At 37.7% G+C, this 18,583-nt stretch overlaps 2 protein-coding genes across 6 annotated transcripts in view; both read right to left on the reverse strand.

The window, feature by feature from the left end:
* Positions 1–502: 502 nt before the first annotated feature.
* On the reverse strand, positions 503–10,446 carry sav1 (salvador family WW domain containing protein 1). Its single transcript, XM_074660169.1, has 5 exons — positions 10,089–10,446; positions 7,415–8,029; positions 4,305–4,575; positions 3,950–4,105; positions 503–2,095 (listed from the first exon to the last, which is right to left on the reverse strand). Exons 1-5 carry the CDS (start codon positions 10,180–10,182, stop codon positions 1,882–1,884), a joined length of 1,350 nt encoding a protein of 449 aa, XP_074516270.1. The 5' UTR covers positions 10,183–10,446; the 3' UTR covers positions 503–1,881.
* A 1,057-nt stretch (positions 10,447–11,503) lies between these two features.
* Positions 11,504–18,583, reverse strand: part of nin (ninein (GSK3B interacting protein)) — a 29,030-nt gene continuing 21,950 nt past the window's right edge. For 3 of the 5 annotated variants that reach the window (XM_074661774.1, XM_074661775.1, XM_074661773.1), the window contains 5 exons: positions 18,040–18,177; positions 17,839–17,940; positions 16,925–17,017; positions 13,351–13,464; positions 11,504–12,553 (listed from right to left, as the gene is read on the reverse strand). In XM_074661774.1, the coding sequence (XP_074517875.1) occupies positions 12,338–12,553; positions 13,351–13,464; positions 16,925–17,017; positions 17,839–17,940; positions 18,040–18,177 (663 nt within the window). In that variant the 3' untranslated portion in view covers positions 11,504–12,337. Of the gene's footprint in view, positions 12,554–13,350; positions 13,465–13,581; positions 14,287–14,332; positions 14,859–16,924; positions 17,018–17,838; positions 17,941–18,039; positions 18,178–18,583 lie in introns of those variants that run through there. The other 2 variants (XR_012597413.1, XR_012597414.1) reach the window with 2 other exon arrangements.

Consider the following 18,583-nt stretch of genomic DNA (forward strand, 5'->3'; position numbering starts at 1 on the left):
ATCTTTATTCTCGAGATGATATTTCAACTATAATTTCAACATTTTATTGATTTTACTTTAACATTTTATCGACTTTATTCTGGACATTTTTTACGACATTATTCTTGAAATTTTTTCGGCTTTATTCTGGACATTTTTTCAGCTTTATTCTCGTCATTTCGATTTTATTCTCAACAGTTCTTCCATTATTCTCGTTATTTTTTTGACGTTATTCTCAAAAAATGTTTCGATTTTATTCTCAACATTTTTACCTTATTCTCGAAATGCAAAAAATCGTCCTCTGATTTATTTTCTCTTATGCCTGGCTTCCTTTCTCGAAATGCGAACTAAAAAAACAAATCTTCCCCCTCTCATTATTTTCCCTTGCCGAGCACCAATACTCTTCCGTAGCTAAAGTGTTTTCAAACAATATTTTTCAGTTTCACAATAGAAAAGTCTCAACATTGTCTGTTTGAGGCTCAGTGTGAAAGTGAACAGACAGCAAGAGGCAACAACAAGTGTATTTTTCTTCACTGCAGACTTTATTGCTTATATCCTGTATTTGCAATCCATAAAATCAGATATGTACAAACTGATGACACCGTTCTGAAAAGATGTGATAATGAGACCTTCTTGCATAGTGAAGAGAGGTTCTCTACAAACCTATTCCACCGTTACCTCATCAGACAGCCTTTTAGGACATTCAGAAATGTTTGGATTTGTGATCACTCTCATAAACAGGTCCCATTAAACACTTTTATTTCTTTATTTTACTGTGAAAATAGATTTAAGTAAAGCAATAATGTAAAAAAAAAACATGTTTTTCACCTTAGTGAGTGAATTGATTGGAAGCTAGCACCAAAACCTCCAGCATAAAAACATTTCTGAGTATCTTAAGATGGCTTAGGCTGATTGATTAGCGATCAATAGAATTTGCTTCCAGGAACCTGCACTTCTTCCACAGAAGAGACGTGTCAGTCCATAAAAATAAGGCATTACCAAGGCAAGAAATATCCCAAAAGTACGAAACAAGGAGAAGTTCAATTGCACTTGTTTGGCAAACTTAGTGTGTCTTCTGAAGTGTTTTATAAAGTTCCAGTAGCTTATTTATGTTTCATTATACACACAAGAATATTCCTGACTTACAGTAATGCCAAGAGCCACGAGATGCTCAAACATCAAATGTGATGCTTCATCCAACAAAAAGGTCTTTAAATAAAGACGTGTTTCATAACAAAACTTAAATATCTGTGAAAGTTTTGGTGGATTGTCTTATAAAGGATATGTCATAAAAAAAAAGAGAAAAATGCACACTTTTTGTTTAATGTAAAAGAGTGCGGTTTCAGTTTATGAGGGTATCAAAGCAAAAGGAAAAAAAGTATTTCATATAGAAACAAATTAGAAGAAGCTGCCTGTCATTTCCTCCCACGGGAAAAAAATGACCGGTGTATAAAAAACTGCTGCGTTTTATTTTATTAAAAAGGCACAATCTCAGGATGTTTTTGAACAAATATCCGTAGTTTCTCAGACTCCGTTCTCCTCAGTCGTAAAAACAGAAATCCATACAGCAATTCAGTTTTTTAGGGCAGTGGCTGTAAACGGCACCGCAAGCAGTCTCCCCAGATGTAGCACATTATTCTTCTTCTTCATTGGAGTGTTTTTCAGTCACATGGTCATTCATAAATTGAGTGTCACATGGGGGGAGGGGGTGACTGGGCCCCTCCGCCAATGTGCGTCTTGACTTCCTGGCTGATATATTTGGATCAAGCGAAGGCACAGATGTGTTTGGTAAAGAGGCAATTAAGAGTCCATCATGATTTCAAAGGAAACCCTGACCGCTCCCAAACTGTGGAAACCTCAGAGAGGTGTGGCAGCGAGACGTCCCCGCTGCACACACACACATCACATGTTCCCAATGAAGTTCTTGTTGGGCTGCTGGGCGTACCACTGCTGCCGCTGTTTGCGAGCCTCCACCTCCATCAGCAGCGCCTGCCGGTACGCCTCGTAGGATTTGACGATGTGTTCCAACTCCTTCATGAAGAGCAGCTTCAGCATGCCCTGATATGTGTCCAAGTCTGCCAGCTGGAACAACTCCCACTTCAAGATGTGGTCATACCTGATGTAAAAGGGAAGATATGTATGGTACTTTGTGAAGTGTTGCATGACAACGGTGGCCTTTATTATTTATACTTCTCATTCTACCAACTATAGCGCGACTGATGTCGATTTTTGGTAGTTTAAAAAATTATATTTTTAAACACTTGATGCGGATCCTAGATTCGTTTTTTTTCTCCATTGTGACCATAGACTATATAAGAAGTGGACGTAGTCACTGTCACGTCACCCACTGGTTTGTGGACTGTTGTTTTGAAGCTTCAAGTTTGACACAAGAGGGTGGAGCTAAGTTCAACCAAACACTGACATTTTTAGGCGACCAAAATGTTAAAATAAACTTTCATGGATTAAAACACACGGTCAAAGGGTTCAAATTTTAAAACACAGACAACTACGACCAGACCGGACGACGCCGTGGTAGCGACCTGTCAATCACAAGGTAGCCGCGCCCTAAAGCATCCCCTGCTTTATGGTCTATTTGACTCTAAATGGGACCATAATTTACTGAATGAACATCATGCTGTATTGAAGAAGACTTGAAACTAGTGATTGAGACCATAAACTCATGTTTACAATGTTCAAGTGAGAAGTAGGGTCATATTCTCATAGACTTCTATTCAATTTCTTGTTAATTCATTAGATGACATAATATTTCTGCAATAAGTTAATATTGGCCAATACATCGGTCTAGTAGTACTCCTAAAACCAACAAAAGGATGCTGCCACACGCCATAAAACACATTTCAACTGACTTCAGGAGGTGGTAACGCATATCAAAATTTGGTGGCAAAGGTAGAAAGATTCCAATAAATAGGAGGAAAAGAAGGAAGCAGGTTCCCAACAATAAAAATGAAGATTTTGCAAATGTTTTACGAAGTAGGAAATGCATTCAACACATGTTTAAGGACTAAGAATACACACAGTGTGCTTTGCATTTGGGAGAGAAACAAACCTGCATTTGCCAAAAATGAAAACTCCAATGGGTACTGTTTGTTACTCATACCTGGTGTATTTATCAGATGTGACAGTAAGCGGCTGGTAATGTTTTCACCTTGTGAGTCTGCGTGTGACTCATCATGTTAAAATGTATTACTGGAGACACCTACTTTAGCAGGAACTTCCACAGAAGAGGTTTAGAATACTTTGCCAGGGGTTTATATTTATAGTCTGTTGACAGATTTTGTCACTGCGATAGCGTCACAGCCGTTCAAGATGCAGTCACGAAACTTTACAGGTGTGAAGTTAAGATCAAAATGAAGGCAGAGTTTGAAGATGGGTGTGGTCCGAGCAAGAGCGCTGGAAGCAGGCATTGGGGAAGGGACCATTGCCCCTCCAACACTTTACATCCCTGGCCCGATTTGGCGTCACAGCTGGTGTGATCCCATCGCAAGATGGTCTCTAGTAGTGCTTGCCATGACTACAGTATAGGGCAAAGTGACTGTTTTTATGGTGTCACAGTAATAAAAGCACAGTTGTAAATAATAAAACTAATGCTTCAGTTTCAGTGCTGGTATTGTGCATGCTGCTGGCTCACTGTCACTCTGTCATGGCATACTGGGACACGTGACTATAACGGAGCCATTGTTAATGTTATTAGTAACACCTGTGTTTTTCTATGACAAGTCAAAATGTCTGCTGTGAAAAAAGGCCTATTGTATGAATTACAGGCCTCATAAATATAACCTTTGTGAAGCTTAAAATGTTTAATAATTGTCGAAAACAGTCAAGAGTTACTGTCAAAACAAGCAACTTAAAGACCTAATGTTGGCCTTCAGGAAATTGTAGTGGGAATTTTTCACCATTTTATCGACCAAATGATAAATCAGTGATGATGAATAACTAAGGAAATACTCACTTGAGAGGGGCGCGGGCGTACACCTGCAGCCAGTCTGGGATCTCCGCTGTGTGGTACGGGTTAGCTGGCACCAGCACGGGCTGGTTCCTATCTACGGGACGCGGCTGATAGGTCACAGGAGGTGGTAACGGTGGAGGCTGATCATAGCGGGGCACACTGGAACAGACAGAGTTCATATAGTATTTATACCTGATCGTGAAACCACAACTCAAAAGACTGTGCTGATAATCCCGGTCACCCAGTGAGCATTAAGGGCTGTGAGGAAGGGATCAAAGGACATCAAAATAAATGGAAGTGAGAAAAATGCAGCTTTATAAAAACACAACAGCTTTCTCTTTCCACTCTGATGACGTACCTCGGAGCACAGGGGTGTCGATACTGCGCCCTCTTGTTGATGTGATCCACGTAGTAGACCCCAAACTCAGCCGACTCCACTTTCTCCCAGCCCGGAGGGAGCCCCTCCCTCTCCAGAGGGTGGCTCCAGTGTGTAGTGTTCGTGTTGTGGTCGATGTAGTACTTCCTGCCACGGATGGTCCAGTCAACGGTCCAGCCGCCCGGAAGGGGGATGTCCTCTCCCGTTAGATTGGAGAGGTTCCCGAGGGACTTGGCCTGTATTCGACCTATGCCTGAGGAAAACAAACATTTCTTTTTAGAAACCTAGAGGGAGAGGGAGAGATGTCGGACCAAACATACAGCAGCGGAGCAGCTGCCAGCTAACAGCGCCGCTGGGAAAGAAAAAATATGTGGGGAATTTTCTTAAAAACAGCATGTGTGGGAAAATGTCGTTTAAAGGAGAGCATTTACAAAAGGTCATTCGGATGTGACTGAACATAGATCAGGACAAGAGAGGAATGCAATCACTACTTCAAGTATTGAAGTGATTGTGGATGGGAGTGCTTGATCTCTTTGACTCTGTTGTGACGGAGCATCTTATTCTGACCGACATCATTTGATGAATGGTAGGAAATGGGAGTGTTGTTAGGTTTGGACAGGAAGGCAGAGATATCTGCATGGCCAGACACACACACACACTGGAGCTTTCACCGGAAGAGAACAAACCACTGAACTCCCAAACACTCCCCGTAAGAGCAGCCAGCACAGTGCGTTCATTCAACAGGTCCTGTACTTTTATTGGTGAATTATGTCAGCGAGGAATGTTGAGCCAACAGCTGTGTGGATGAGTGAGAGCAATCACGACTCTGGTAGGAATCCAGAAAGGGTTGAAAACACTGCAGAATGTGCGGCGAAATGAAGTATCTGAGTAAAATGGCGGCTACAATCTGATAAATTCTGCACGAGAGTGACAGCAGCAGAGCCGGAGCTCTTTGCCAGCTGCCGAGTGAAGGGACGGAATGTGCGAGCGCTCCGCAGAAATGCACTCCTCCTCTTCCTCCTCCACCTCATCATCATCATCTCTGCCCTTTTCCTCAGAAAAATGGCAGAGAGCCACGCTCACTGCAGACCTAAAGCTCAATGCATTACAGGAATTTCACGGGACACAGTCAAGAGTAGTAGATATGTACAACTGGTGATGCAGTAGTGGTACTAAAGAAATTAAGTAGGTCACCTCATAGAAATAGAGTCAGAGAATACCAAAAGTATGAATCACCAACAACAGATTTGACAATAAAATATTCTTAATATGGTTCACTGATTCTAAATCTGAACCAACTCGTTTTCCTGGAAAATACCCAGATTTGTTTTTCTGAAGACAGGACCAGATCAGTGTAAAATGTTTGGTTTCCCTGCATCCAAAAGTTGAAGTCATTTCTGCTGTTTCCAGAAACTAGTGTACTTTTGCAATGAGCACATTTTTTAAAAATGTTTCCGGTAATAGAAAGTAAAAGGAAAATGAGGAAGAGAAGACAAATGAGATGCTAATCATATGTGATAAATGATCAGGGTGATTATGTGTGATCAATAAAAAAAGACCATCAAATGGTAAAACTACACATTGTCAAATGGTGTTAATAATACAGTTTTACCAATATTTTTTACATTGATTATCAGCCAATGTTCCCCCATTTCTACTCGAAATAAACACTAGTAAATTGCCAGATTTTCTAATTGAAAAATAAATATAAAAAGCCCAACAAATTAGGGCTGCACAATTTTATCGCAATCGCAATATAGGAAGCGCAATATTTGTTAAAGGCGAAATGTGTGTCAAATAACATTTTAAATTAAATCGTGTCATTCGGCAGAGATTTCCTGGCCAACACATCATATTTTACAGACATGAGAAAATATTTTTGTTTGCTACAGATCCCTTCAAAAATCATGTTTTTCAATGAAAATGAGAATAATGATGTAAAAATTATTGTTTCCTCTAATTTCGCAATTGCAATATCAGCCAAAATAATCGCAATTACATATTTTTTCTAAATTGTTCAGCCCTACAACAATATATGGTATAATTTCAAACCGCATCTTACTTCCCTTGTGCCATTTTTTGTGAAAATTGAAATTTTTACAGTGCCGTTCCTGTTAAAAAAGGAACCGCCAGCTGATTGTGACTCCTTCAAAACAACTCTGCTTACCACTCAGGGCATTAACCTTACATGTGCAGTCTAACTATAAAGCAAACAGTACCTACGTACACAGATGATTCATAAGTCAGCAGTCTGAAGCAGACATTTGACTGGGGGCGGTCTGCAAATTGCTAGTTTGCTGACAGAGAGATTCAGCAAACATAGAGGTGAAAAATGCAGAGCCCCTAATGCTTGTTTAACTTCACTCCAAACAAGGCTCTGTGATATGCGATAGGCGGGCCTGACATAATACTAAACCATATACACAACGCTGACAAGTCAGCCACATAATAAAAGGTTCTCTATCGTTTGGAGTCGGGTTGGAAAATTCCTGCGACCCCTTAAATATTTAATCTCATGGAAATTACACACTTGCATCATACTAATGTTTACAATGTAGAGCAGTCATTTAAAAAATATTTAATCCCTCAGGAAAAATGTAATTGCTCTTTTGAGCTCTTCAGTGACAACCAAAGGGCTTGCATTCCTTTCACAGTGGCCTATGTATGGTCCAAAACCAATCCATAATACTTTGACATTTCAAAACAGCAATCATACAGCTTCTAACGTTTTCTTGGAAGCCCAAAGTTGGCAATGTTTTCTCGACATTTTGCCCAAAAGACACATCTGAAAAGTTTCAGATTTGCTGGTGTGATTTCACTCATCCTCAAACACGACTGCTCCACTTTCATGTCTCAGAACTTGGCAAAAAAAGCCATGCTGTTTAAGTCCCTCAAGAGACTATGACTGCCTGCCATGTTCTTTCCAAAACCACGTGTACAGTCAAGAATGCAATTCCTGATTTTTGTCACATTTTGAGCTCTTTCTTTGCTTTAATTTTCTTGTCAATGCCCCTTGTTTACTTTCCTATAAAATAAGAAATATCTAAACCAATGCTGTAAAACGTGAGTGTCAAAACACATTTCATGTTTACCTGAAGGGGGTCTGCTTGGAGCTGGGGGAGTGTGTTGTCGTGGAACTCTTTGGAAGTTGTGTTCATTGTGCTCATAGTATCTATAGTCCTCAGGAAAGCGGTCCGGGACCCTCCTGGGCTGGCGCTGCTGCTGCTGCTGCTGCTGCTGCTGCTGCTGCTGCTGCTGGTGTTGTTGTTGGTGTTGTTGGTGTTGTTGGTGTTGTTGGTGTTGTTGGTGTTGTTGGTGCTGCTGCTGCTGCTGCTGCTGCTGCTGCTGCTGCTGCTGCTGCTGGTTGTCAAAGTAAGGTTCAGAGGGGTAGTAATACCGGGCAGCGTCTCCGTTCTCAGACATGGGGCTCACGTCTGTGAGGAAGGACTGTGAGGAGCCGCCGTACTCGTGGGGCAGGTCTCCCAGACTGCGAGGCAGGTATGGAGGTGCTGACATTCGGTGGCTCTCTCTGCGGGCCACCTCGTGAGGAGGCCTCTGCACGGGGGCGCGGAGAAAACTCTTGTTGCGGGACACCACAGGCTCCCGGGTGGGCGCCACAGGGTAGGCAGAGGGCCCCATATCTGGCAGAGGGACCTCTGTGCGTCGTGGAATAGTGGGTCCATGACGGATGAATGAGGGCATAAGATCTGTAACCAGGTAAACAAGGTAAACATCAATATCAGTCAATACAATAACACAGTAGGAGTTCCAATAGGCTGTGAAGGAATGTAAGATACAAGTTAGTACTTGAATAAGTGTATTTACAGTTTGAAGGTACTTGCACATAAAATTTTAACATATAAAATAAACGATGTAATATAATATAATTTATTGTTATAGTGAAGGTTTAACTACTCAACAGTACATACGATAAAGTAATTAAAATTAGCTCCAACTTGAACAATATTAAAACGTCTATATAATAGGGATGTCAAAGTTAACATGAAAATAATGCGCTAATGCAAATTTGTTTTAACACCACTACTTTCTTTCACACATTAAAGCAACTTGTATTTTTTAGGTTGTAGCGGGCACAGTTTTAAAGCTAGTATTAGAGCTAAAGTGACGATACTGGTGTCATATGAAACTACAAAACCTAAGGAATCCATTGGTACCAACCATGTTATACTATTGTGTCGCGAAAGAGGATAAATTACGCTCCAAACTTGCGCCAAATTTTGGTGAGGAAAAACTGACATGGCCATTTTCAAAGGGGTCCCTTGACCTCTGACCTCAAGATATGTGAATGAAAATAGTCTCCCCTTTACAGACATGCCCACTTTATGATAATCACATGCAGTTTGGGGCAAGTCATAGTCAAGTCAGCACACTGACACACTGACAGCTGTTGTTGCCTGTTGGGCTGCAGTTTGACATGTTATGATTTGAGCATATTTATTATGCTAAATGCAGTACCTGTGAGGGTTTCTGGACAATATTCGTCATTGTTTGTGTTGTTAATTAATTTCCAATAATAAATATATACACACTTTTGCATAAAACAAACATATTTGCCCACTCTCATGTTAATAAGAGTATTAAATACTTGACAAATCTCCCTTTAAGGTACATTTTGAACAGATAAAAAGCATGCTATGTCTGCATAAGAACTTTCCACCACTGCTTAGAAGTACAAAGTACTAATACTAATGGGTAAGCCACTAACGATATAACATAAATTACATGTCAGTTAAAAGGCACTTTTTCTTTAGTTACAGTCTATTTAACATCAGAGGACAATTTAACAAGTCAGCAACAGATGACAACATTCATTTAACTACTACCAGTGGACGAATATAAGATAACTAGCAACAAATCTGACTTTTAGTGAACCACTCCGCTCAGTATAGCGTCAGGAAACAGTTACAAATAAAGTAAATAAGAAGCCAAATACTTCTTTCAGTTAGTAGTTTTGTATTCTTGCTGTCAGTGTGAGTAGTGACTGTTAACTCTCAACTCTCCTCTGACACTTCAGCTGACGTTAATGCAGCTAGATGATGATGATTTGATGAGCATTTGTTTACAGTGTACAAAAACGCGATTAAAAAGTTGTTTACAAGATTATTAAACACATTAAAGTGTTATTATGTTTCCACACATTCACTCCAGCCTGTTTGTTATTAATAACATGCTACTTATTGGCAGTAAAGTTACTGTAAAGTTAAGGCTAACTGATGCTAACTCTGAGCTAGCAGGCTAACTGATGTTAACTGATGCTAACTTTGAGCTAACTCTGAGCTAACTTGGCTAACTCTGAGCTAACTTGGCTAACTGATGCTAACTCTGAGCTAACTTGGCTAACTGATGCTAACTCTGAGCTAACTGATGCTAACTCTGAGCTAACTTGGCTAACTGATGCTAACCCTGAGCTAACTGATGCTAACTCTGAGCTAACTTGGCTAACTCTGAGCTAACTTGGCTAACTCTGAGCTAACTTGGCTAACTCTGAGCTAACTTGGCTAACTCTGAGCTAACTTGGCTAACTGATGCTAACTCTGAGCTAACTTGGCTAACTCTGAGCTAACTTGGCTAACTCTGAGCTAACTTGGCTAACTGATGCTAACTCTGAGCTAACTTGGCTAACTCTGAGCTAACTTGGCTAACTGATGCTAACCCTGAGCTAACTGATGCTAACTCTGAGCTAACTGATGCTAACTCTGAGCTCTGAGCTCGCAGGCTAACTCTAGGCTGACTTGTTGCTCTTACTTCTGAGGAGCGGAGACGTTTCCTTCTTCACATACTTCCCGTGGACCTCGGCTGGTTTCGACGCTTCGTTTTTACTTTTCTTTCGTGAGAGCATAACTCAACTCAAGGCTGCTCGGTGGAAACATCAACAACTACCGTCATCAGTCATCAGTCATCTCTCTCTGGAACCGACCCGCGGAGAGGTGAACATGTTTTACAGCGTTAGATTAACCAGCAGCTAAGTTAGCCAGCAGCTAACCTGAGCTGCTCTACTGGATGAGTGTTTTCCTCCAGAGGTCCAGTAACTCTGAGCTGAGCTCCACTCCCACCGCTGGTCCTCCTCTCTGTCTCTGGGATCGGTTACTGTGAACAGTCCTCTGGTCCTGCCCACCGAGCTCACACACTGATATACTGCTGACAACTGAGCTCATTCATAGACATGACACATAAAGTGACACATATGTTCATGTGTTTTAACTCTAAAATGAGAATATGAGATCCAACCTTTGCACTTAAAAGATAAATAGTTTTGCAAAAGTGAAAAAAGTAGTCAAATTGGCAATATCACATTGAAAAATATACTTAATTCTACTTATACTATATATTTTAAAGTGACACATATGTTCATATGTTTTGACTCTAAATTCATTCCTTCTTAGAAATTGACCCTCTGAGCAAAAGTGGTAATACCACACTGAAAAAAAAGTTAATGAGTAAAAATCCTGAATCCTGAAAATGTCACATAAGTAAAAGAACATAAATATTTGAAACAGAATCTAATAGAAGCATCAATATATATATACATATATAGTACTGTGTTTTTGTATTGTATTTATTTATTGTTATTGATGTAAATTATTTTTTTACATCATTACACATATTTACATCATAATTGTTCATGCATTTATTATATATATATATAATATATATATATATATAATATATATATATATATATATATATATAATATATATATATATATATATATATATATATATATATATATTCTTTTTTTTTGTCATTTATAATTTTTGTTAATGTAAACAGAACTTTAACGTTGTGGATGGTACTTAAATAATACAGTGAAAAATGTAGTGGAATAAAAAGTAAAATCTTTACTTTTGAAATGTAGTGGAGCAGAAGTATAAAGTAACATAAAATAGAAATATTGGCAATAATAAATATTTTTACATCATTATTGTTCAAGTATTTAAATGTAAACAGAACTTTAATGTTGTAGATGATCAAGTTGGAGCTGGGTGTAAAAAGCAAATGTAATGTAGTAAAAAGTACAATTTCTACTTCTGAAATGTAGTAACAAAATAGTAACTATAGCTGTAAATACACATTATAAATTATATTTAAAAAAATTATAATAAATAAAGTAAGAGAAAATGGAAACAACAAAAATTAATCCAGAAGGAAATCAAAGCAGACATGATTCATGTATTTTATTTATACCTGCAACACAACACATGACTGTGTTTTCATCTTTAGTGCTTCATTATAAAGACAATAAGATCCTTCATTTGAGTCTAAAACATTCATAATGGCACAGCTTTACATAGGAAACTTTACATATTGCAACAGTTCATAGGATTTTAATTAAATAGCGCGTGTTGCCACTGGACATTCACTTGTGTGACTTCAGGTAGAGTTACATGAAAACAAACACATTGAAAAGGTCACGACATTATTTGACTGTTCTGTTGACATGATTTTACTACTGACAGGTTTGTTGCATCTTTACATAAGAGCTCCAGGAGCAAAGGCGAGACAGATTAACACAATTAATCTCTCTGACAACATAGACAAAAGAACACTTGTATAAAAAAAGTGCACTTAGGTATTGCTTTTCTTTCTCAAAAGAGAAATATAGTGTCATGGTAAAATATTTACTCATTTACTAGTAACAGTTACTGCTTTAAAAACATATTTAAACATGATAAATTACTGTAAAATAGCTCGTTTTCTTTACCGTCAAACCTCACATTTGGTTCTTCATAGGTCCAACATAAGCTTAGAAAAAATAATAAAAATACTGCATATTAAACAGTGTAATATTAGATAAAACACGCCAGAGGACATGCAACAGAAAGGCCTTTTCTTGTGCATTTGGCTGCATCTATTGCATAACGGTTCAAGCAATGAAAAGCACATTTTAAAAGACCTTTGTGTAAATAAACAGTGCACTTTACGGTTGACTTTAGACACGCATTTGGCATGGCAGGTTAATGTCCAGAGTATCTGTAGGTGTTTTAGTTGATATATTATGTACATTTATAGTGGTATGGCAGTGCGGGAAGGGCCGAGGGGTTTAGGTCACGCACTATCTTGTTCATGCTGGAGATCTTCTCTTCCAGTAGGTAATTCTTCTTTTCTGCGATTTTCTTCCGCTGCTCAGTCGCCTCCAGAGCTATCAGCAGCTGGTTGTTCTCCTCATACAGGCCTGTGATCAACACGTCTGATTTGCCGTTCTTGTGCAGCTAGAAAAATCAAGAGAAAGTAGATGATAATACCATAGTTAATCTCATTCGATGTAGGCTACAAGAGCCCGTATAAAAAAATTGTCCGGCCATTGACGCATACTGTATGTTGGCCGCAAAGAAACTGCAGCACAGAAAGGCCAAAGATACAGTATGTCTGCCCTGACAAAGACCTACAGTGGTCGAAACATGTTGGCTTTATTAATTATTTAGCCACTATAATAAATATTTTTATATTCATATTTTATACCGCTTTTTAATATATTTTCTTCCTCGTTTGCCACTTGTTTTAATATTTTGAAGTGCCTGGATTGCCTTCCAATCTATATGTCTGCAGTAATTTAGAAACTATCGTTACATGGTTTATTTTATATAATAATAATAAAATATTATAAAATGTCCCACTCAGTACATACAGTATCTTGCTAACATTTCTTTAATAACTATATTTAACCATAATATTACCACCTGGGGTCCCCGCAGACCCCAGAGGTCTACTTTTTGTCATGTCACAGGTGCTTTATTCATTCATCATTACAATTTTTCATGACTTTGTCAATCAATTTGTTCTTAATGACTTCATATCATTGTTTTCAGTTTCTGTTTTAATTAGTGCTTTTTAAACCAAACTTTTTTATACCTATGTATTGGGCTCCTGGGCGAATCCAGTCAAAACAACCAATACCACCTATGCAGTTTTAATAGATGGAACTATTTATTGAGTTCATGTTTGTTATGGGTCCTTATTAAAGTATCACACATCCATGACCAAAATGTTTTGAGTTTTTTGAACTGACCTGGTCTTTCAGCTGAGCGACCTTCTCTTTGAGCAGCAGTTTGACGTTACGCAGCGACAGCTCAATTTCCCTCATTCGCTCCTCCATATTCTTCATCTTCCTTTCCCTTTCATCCTGGGGAGAAGACAGTGAGGGATGTCAACAAACTGCTGCAAATGTGATGATGACATTTTAATTTTCATTCCTTTTGAGCTGGTGTAAACTGAGAAAAATCACATTCAGACCACAGTCTAATGAGCTAGAAGCTTTATTTTATCTTCATTTCAGCATTAAATCATTTCTGGTACATTTCTAAAAAGGAGAGGACAACGCACTAGAAAAAAATAAATAAAATATAAATAGGTATAAAATTATGCCATGTATTCCAGATACCTCTACAAAAATAATTTAATGCATAAATAAATAAAATCCTAACATGATTTCTAATCAAATAAATAACAAAATAATAAAACAAATATAATATATTTGGTGCAAAAATAAAGAAATACTCAAAAAAGACACAGATAATAGATCACTACTGGGGACAAACAATGATTTGGTTTTCTAATAATAAATACCAGATAAACATTCAAAGTTGTGTGACGTGTTTGAACAGTTAAACATAACCCAGAAAGATGCGATTCACTTTGGTTGTGCAGCAGCAGCAGCAACAGAAACAGCAACACACACAAACACAACATAACAGGTAGCTTGAAGAAACATTCAACTATGTGTAGTGTCAAATAAGAAATACAGGCATAAACAACAGAAGACAAACAGTGAAAACTCAGTACCGTCGTTAAGAAATCTCATACTGGACACAGACAGTAATGTCACCTGACAATTACAGGCTGCTTGATTGTTGGAAAAGGCTCAGAAGGCTGTTAGGCAGTGACCTTGCCTCAACTTAACACTCCCCGATGATCATAAGGCAAGCTGTCGCACAAGATTCAGCCTCTGAGGATGTATATATATATATATATATATATATATATATATATACATACATATATATATATATATATATATATATACCCTGTCTCAAACAATGATAACAATAACAGATCATTCCCAGAAAATACACCCGGCGTTAAAAAGATTCCCTGTATTCAAACTATTTTTAATGCACAAAAGGATTATAAAAGTCTGTCAAGAAACAACTCTGTGTTTGTAGGTGTTAAATTGGACATGTGAAACTTTACAATTTCAATGTCAATTTTGATCAAAATCCCATTGGGAAAAACCTCAGGAGCCTTTTCTGTGTTTTCCTGCCACCTAGCAGCAGGGAAATACAATTACACATTCATGCCTTTTGAACCAGGCACCACATTTGTTCACAATCTCCTATAAGGATGCAGAAAGGACGGCGCCATGCGTCACAGTCAGATTTAGGCTCCAGAAGAAGAGCAGGACGGAGGAAAGAAGAGCAGAGGCTAAAAAGTGAAGAGCAGGGAAAGACGCTGGCGTTACAATCCACCGATCCGCCGGTAGCTGTCTGCGTGAGCCGCCCGCTGCTCCGGCATCGCCCCCTGGAGAGAGAAGGCAGGTACACTTCACCACGGCTCCACCCTCTACTCTAAACCTAAACACCTACACAGGGCTCAGTTAACACGCCTTCACACTGGTTTTTATGGCCGCTGGGCGATAAGGCCAAAATCTTCTATCATGATAGAAGTCATTTCATATCTCGATAGCAATATCCATCACAATATAGCAGGTTTCCTGGTAGTTCAATAAATAAATAGTCTATATGAGATAACCACAAGGTATAGCCTATTTCCGTAAACTCCTGTGTGAATTAAATACTTGAAAAATGAAGTGTTATATAATTTTAAGTGTATCTTTAAGTGCAAAATTAACATAAGAGTTTTAAGTGAAATGATGGAGAAAAAATAAATAAATCTTTTTTGATAACCTGGTGATAACTAGTAATATCATGCTGCACATAAAAATGACATAACAAAAAGTCAAATGCTATTAAAGTGCACTATACTACTATGGATGACACCATTTACAGATAAACCTGGACAAACTACGTCTATGTAGTTGGTGAGACGGAGGTTTGTGTAATATGACAAATGGAAAAACAGCCACCAGGACCACACCCACATGATCACACATGATCACACCACTGCAGCGACTTCAGTCCCCAGATGGAAAATTAAATAAAGACGGTGAGATCAGAAACAGACAGGCACCACAGGCTAAACACCGAACCCAAAAGGTAAATACGACACAGACGACATACAGTGAGGAGGTGAAGACAGACAGACAGACAGACAGACAGACAGACGCTGCAGGAGATGATCTGTGACAAGCACCAAAGCAAGGAGCACTGCAAACCCAGCGTTCAAACATAAAGGTAATAATGGAAAATAAAAATAAATGAGGATTATCACAACTAAATGACACTCAGCTCAGGTGTTTGAGACACTTTAAAATCAACTTATTATTAATATTCACTTTGATGCTGAACATTTTACTGATGTATTGCTTTTCTTTGAATTTCCTGCCAAATTAAAGAAAAATGTAAAATACATTTTCAGCACCTGAATTGAGTGATTCATTTGAGTGGTCTCACTTCCTACACCAAAGTGAGAGTGTGTTTACATTTAACTCCCATTATATCCCAAAACAGTTCCAACATGAGATAGTAGTTCATAATTCCCATCTTATAGCCATTAACAACAGATGGCTATTATGGAGGATGGAACCTGCCAAAATCACAAATAAATGACTCAATAAATAATTGTCATTAAATGTAGCAAAAATAATATTAAAAAAAACATAAATTGATAAAATGTGACATGAATTGATATTTGTTTTAATTTGCTTCTATATTTATATTTGTAATAATTCCCTTATTTACTCTTCTGTTTAATGTTCCCTTTTATTTATTCATGTATTTATTTTTAAATGTATTAATTTATGCATTTATTTATTCATTTAATTATGCACAATTTCCCTTTGCATTTCACCCCTTATATATATATTTCCAAAAATAAATTAATAAATTAAAAAATTAATAAAAAAATACATAAATAAATGTGGAAAAGGGAAGATTAAACAGAAGAGTAAAAAATAAGGGAATTACTACAAACATAAAAAAATAAAGAAGCAAATTAAAACAGAAATATCAATTTATGTCACATTTTATCAATTAATTAATGGCTACATTTATTTTTAGTATTATTTTTGCTACATTTAATGACATATTTATATATTTATTAAGTAATTTATTTGTTTATTCATTTATTTTTATATTGGCAGGTTCCGTCCTCCATAAGGCTGTAATGTGACAAAAGAAAATAATGACAGTGAGAGAAAAATGGCAGTAGATGAATGTAAAAACCAAACCGTGCAATAATGCAATGGCACTAAATGTTCAGGTACTAATCTGCTTGTTCAGGTTTTTTGTAAAATTTCAAAGCAGACTCAGGAAAAATGTAGTTTGAAAAGGATTAACTTGTTCATCCTGTGAGTGATTATTTAATTTGCAAGCCTACTAGAATTGAATGTAGACAAGCAGCTTTTGTATTTTCATATATGTATTTGCCCGAGTCTGCTATGAGGGAAGGTTCAGGTTGTACTGTACCTGCATGTTGTCTGGCTCTTCACCACGATGTTGTCCCCGGGGCATCCTGTGAGGGGATGGAGGCAGGAGTCCGACCAACTGAGCCTGAAATGTCTGGACAAAGTAGAGAAATAAGTAAGAGTAAGTATTATAGTTAACGAAAACTAAAACTAGCAGTGAAAAAATAACTAAAATAAAAATAAAAACATCAGTTTTCAAAAACTAAAATGAACAAAGCAACACAAACTAAAATAAAATTGAATAGTGGGTAATATCAGTTTTGTTTTCTTCCTCTATTTGCACTGTGGTTGCTAGTATACCACTGTGTCTTGTTCTGTTCGACTTCTTCACGTATTCCTATTTGAGGTCATACATTCTTTCATCCTACCTTTTGAACTACTGTAAATCGAGGCTTTTCTCATAATACTTAAAATAAAACCAAAAGCTAACACTAAAACTAAATAAAAACTAAAGTCAAACTATTAGGGCTGCAACTAACAATTATTTTCATTGTCAATTAACTGGTCGATTATTTTCTTGATTAATTGATTAGTTGTTTATTTCGTTGTCTATAAAATATCAGGAAATGGTGAAAAAATAATTAATTAATTAAATAGTTGACAACTAATCGATTAACCGTTACAACTCTAAAAACTAGTCAATTCCTCAAAATAAAAATAAATCTACTAATGCACTCCTAAAACTAAACTGAAATGAAAACCAAAATGAAAGACTAAATAAAAAATAAAAAATAATTAAATTTAAAAACTATGATAACTAGTATAAAGGTTGCAGCCAGAAATAGTCAACATTAGCAGAAAAAAAACAAAGCACAAGCTCTCTATATATTAAATACCCATTAAATTAACCCATTAATTAAATACCACAAATCAATACCTTAAAAAGCAGTAGAAGAATAAGAGAGAAGTTGGTACCTCTAGCAGCTGTGTGGAGAGTCGAGCCATCTGGGCCCTGAGTGCTTCATTTTCTTGCTGAAGGCCTTCCAGCTCTGCGAGTCCTTGTCCTGCTTCACAGCCCTGAAACACACAAAGCACATGTAATGAGAATTTAAACCACATTACAAACATGTTTTGAGAAAAAAAAAGCAACAAAGGTTGTCTGGTTATGCAGTTTACCTTGGTGAGCTCCTTTTGTGCCTCGAGCTCCTGCTTCAGAGAGGAGTTCTCCTGTTCCAAGGCCTTCACCAGGGACGAGGACGGACTTTGTTGTTTGTGCTGCTTCAGGGACAGGACGGCAGCATCAAGCTGACGCACCTGCACACATAAAAATAAAGGGCTCATAGATTAGTGACAGAGTGAGAAAATGGAACAATTATACGTTCATAACAGTTTGCTGTAGTCCTCAGCAGTGTTAATTTTGTTAACGAAAACTATGACGAAATATGTTTGTCAACAACCTTTTTTTTTCATGACTGAGACGAGACGATGACGAGGAGGCACCGATGTCATTAAACACGAACGGTGACGATATCAAACATGCAACATCATTGACGAGAAAAAAACAAAAACAAGACTAAAATGTTTAAAAACATAAAAACTACCAAAATCATTTTCGCACGGCGGCGGTGCTCAGTCAGTCTCTGCCGTTCTTGTCTCACACCTCAATCCTGACAATTGTGCTACTGTAACGCACAAGACTAAGACTAAGACTAAAATAGCT

The sequence above is a fragment of the Sebastes fasciatus genome, chromosome 15, assembly GCF_043250625.1.
Source record: "Sebastes fasciatus isolate fSebFas1 chromosome 15, fSebFas1.pri, whole genome shotgun sequence".
Classification (NCBI taxonomy): Eukaryota; Metazoa; Chordata; class Actinopteri; order Perciformes; family Sebastidae; genus Sebastes; species Sebastes fasciatus.

What these genes read in the sequence shown, in the direction of transcription:
- sav1 (XM_074660169.1), bottom strand. Translation starts at nt 10,182, where the DNA reads ATGCTCTCACGAAAGAAAAGTAAAAACGAAGCGTCGAAACCAGCCGAG. An exon ending in AACGTCTCCGCTCCTCAGAA is followed by an intron (nt 8,030 to 10,088) that starts GTAAGAGCAACA and finishes ACCTGGTTACAG; the next exon opens with ATCTTATGCCCTCATTCATC. An exon ending in TCCAAGCAGACCCCCTTCAG is followed by an intron (nt 4,576 to 7,414) that starts GTAAACATGAAA and finishes TGTTTTCCTCAG; the next exon opens with GCATAGGTCGAATACAGGCC.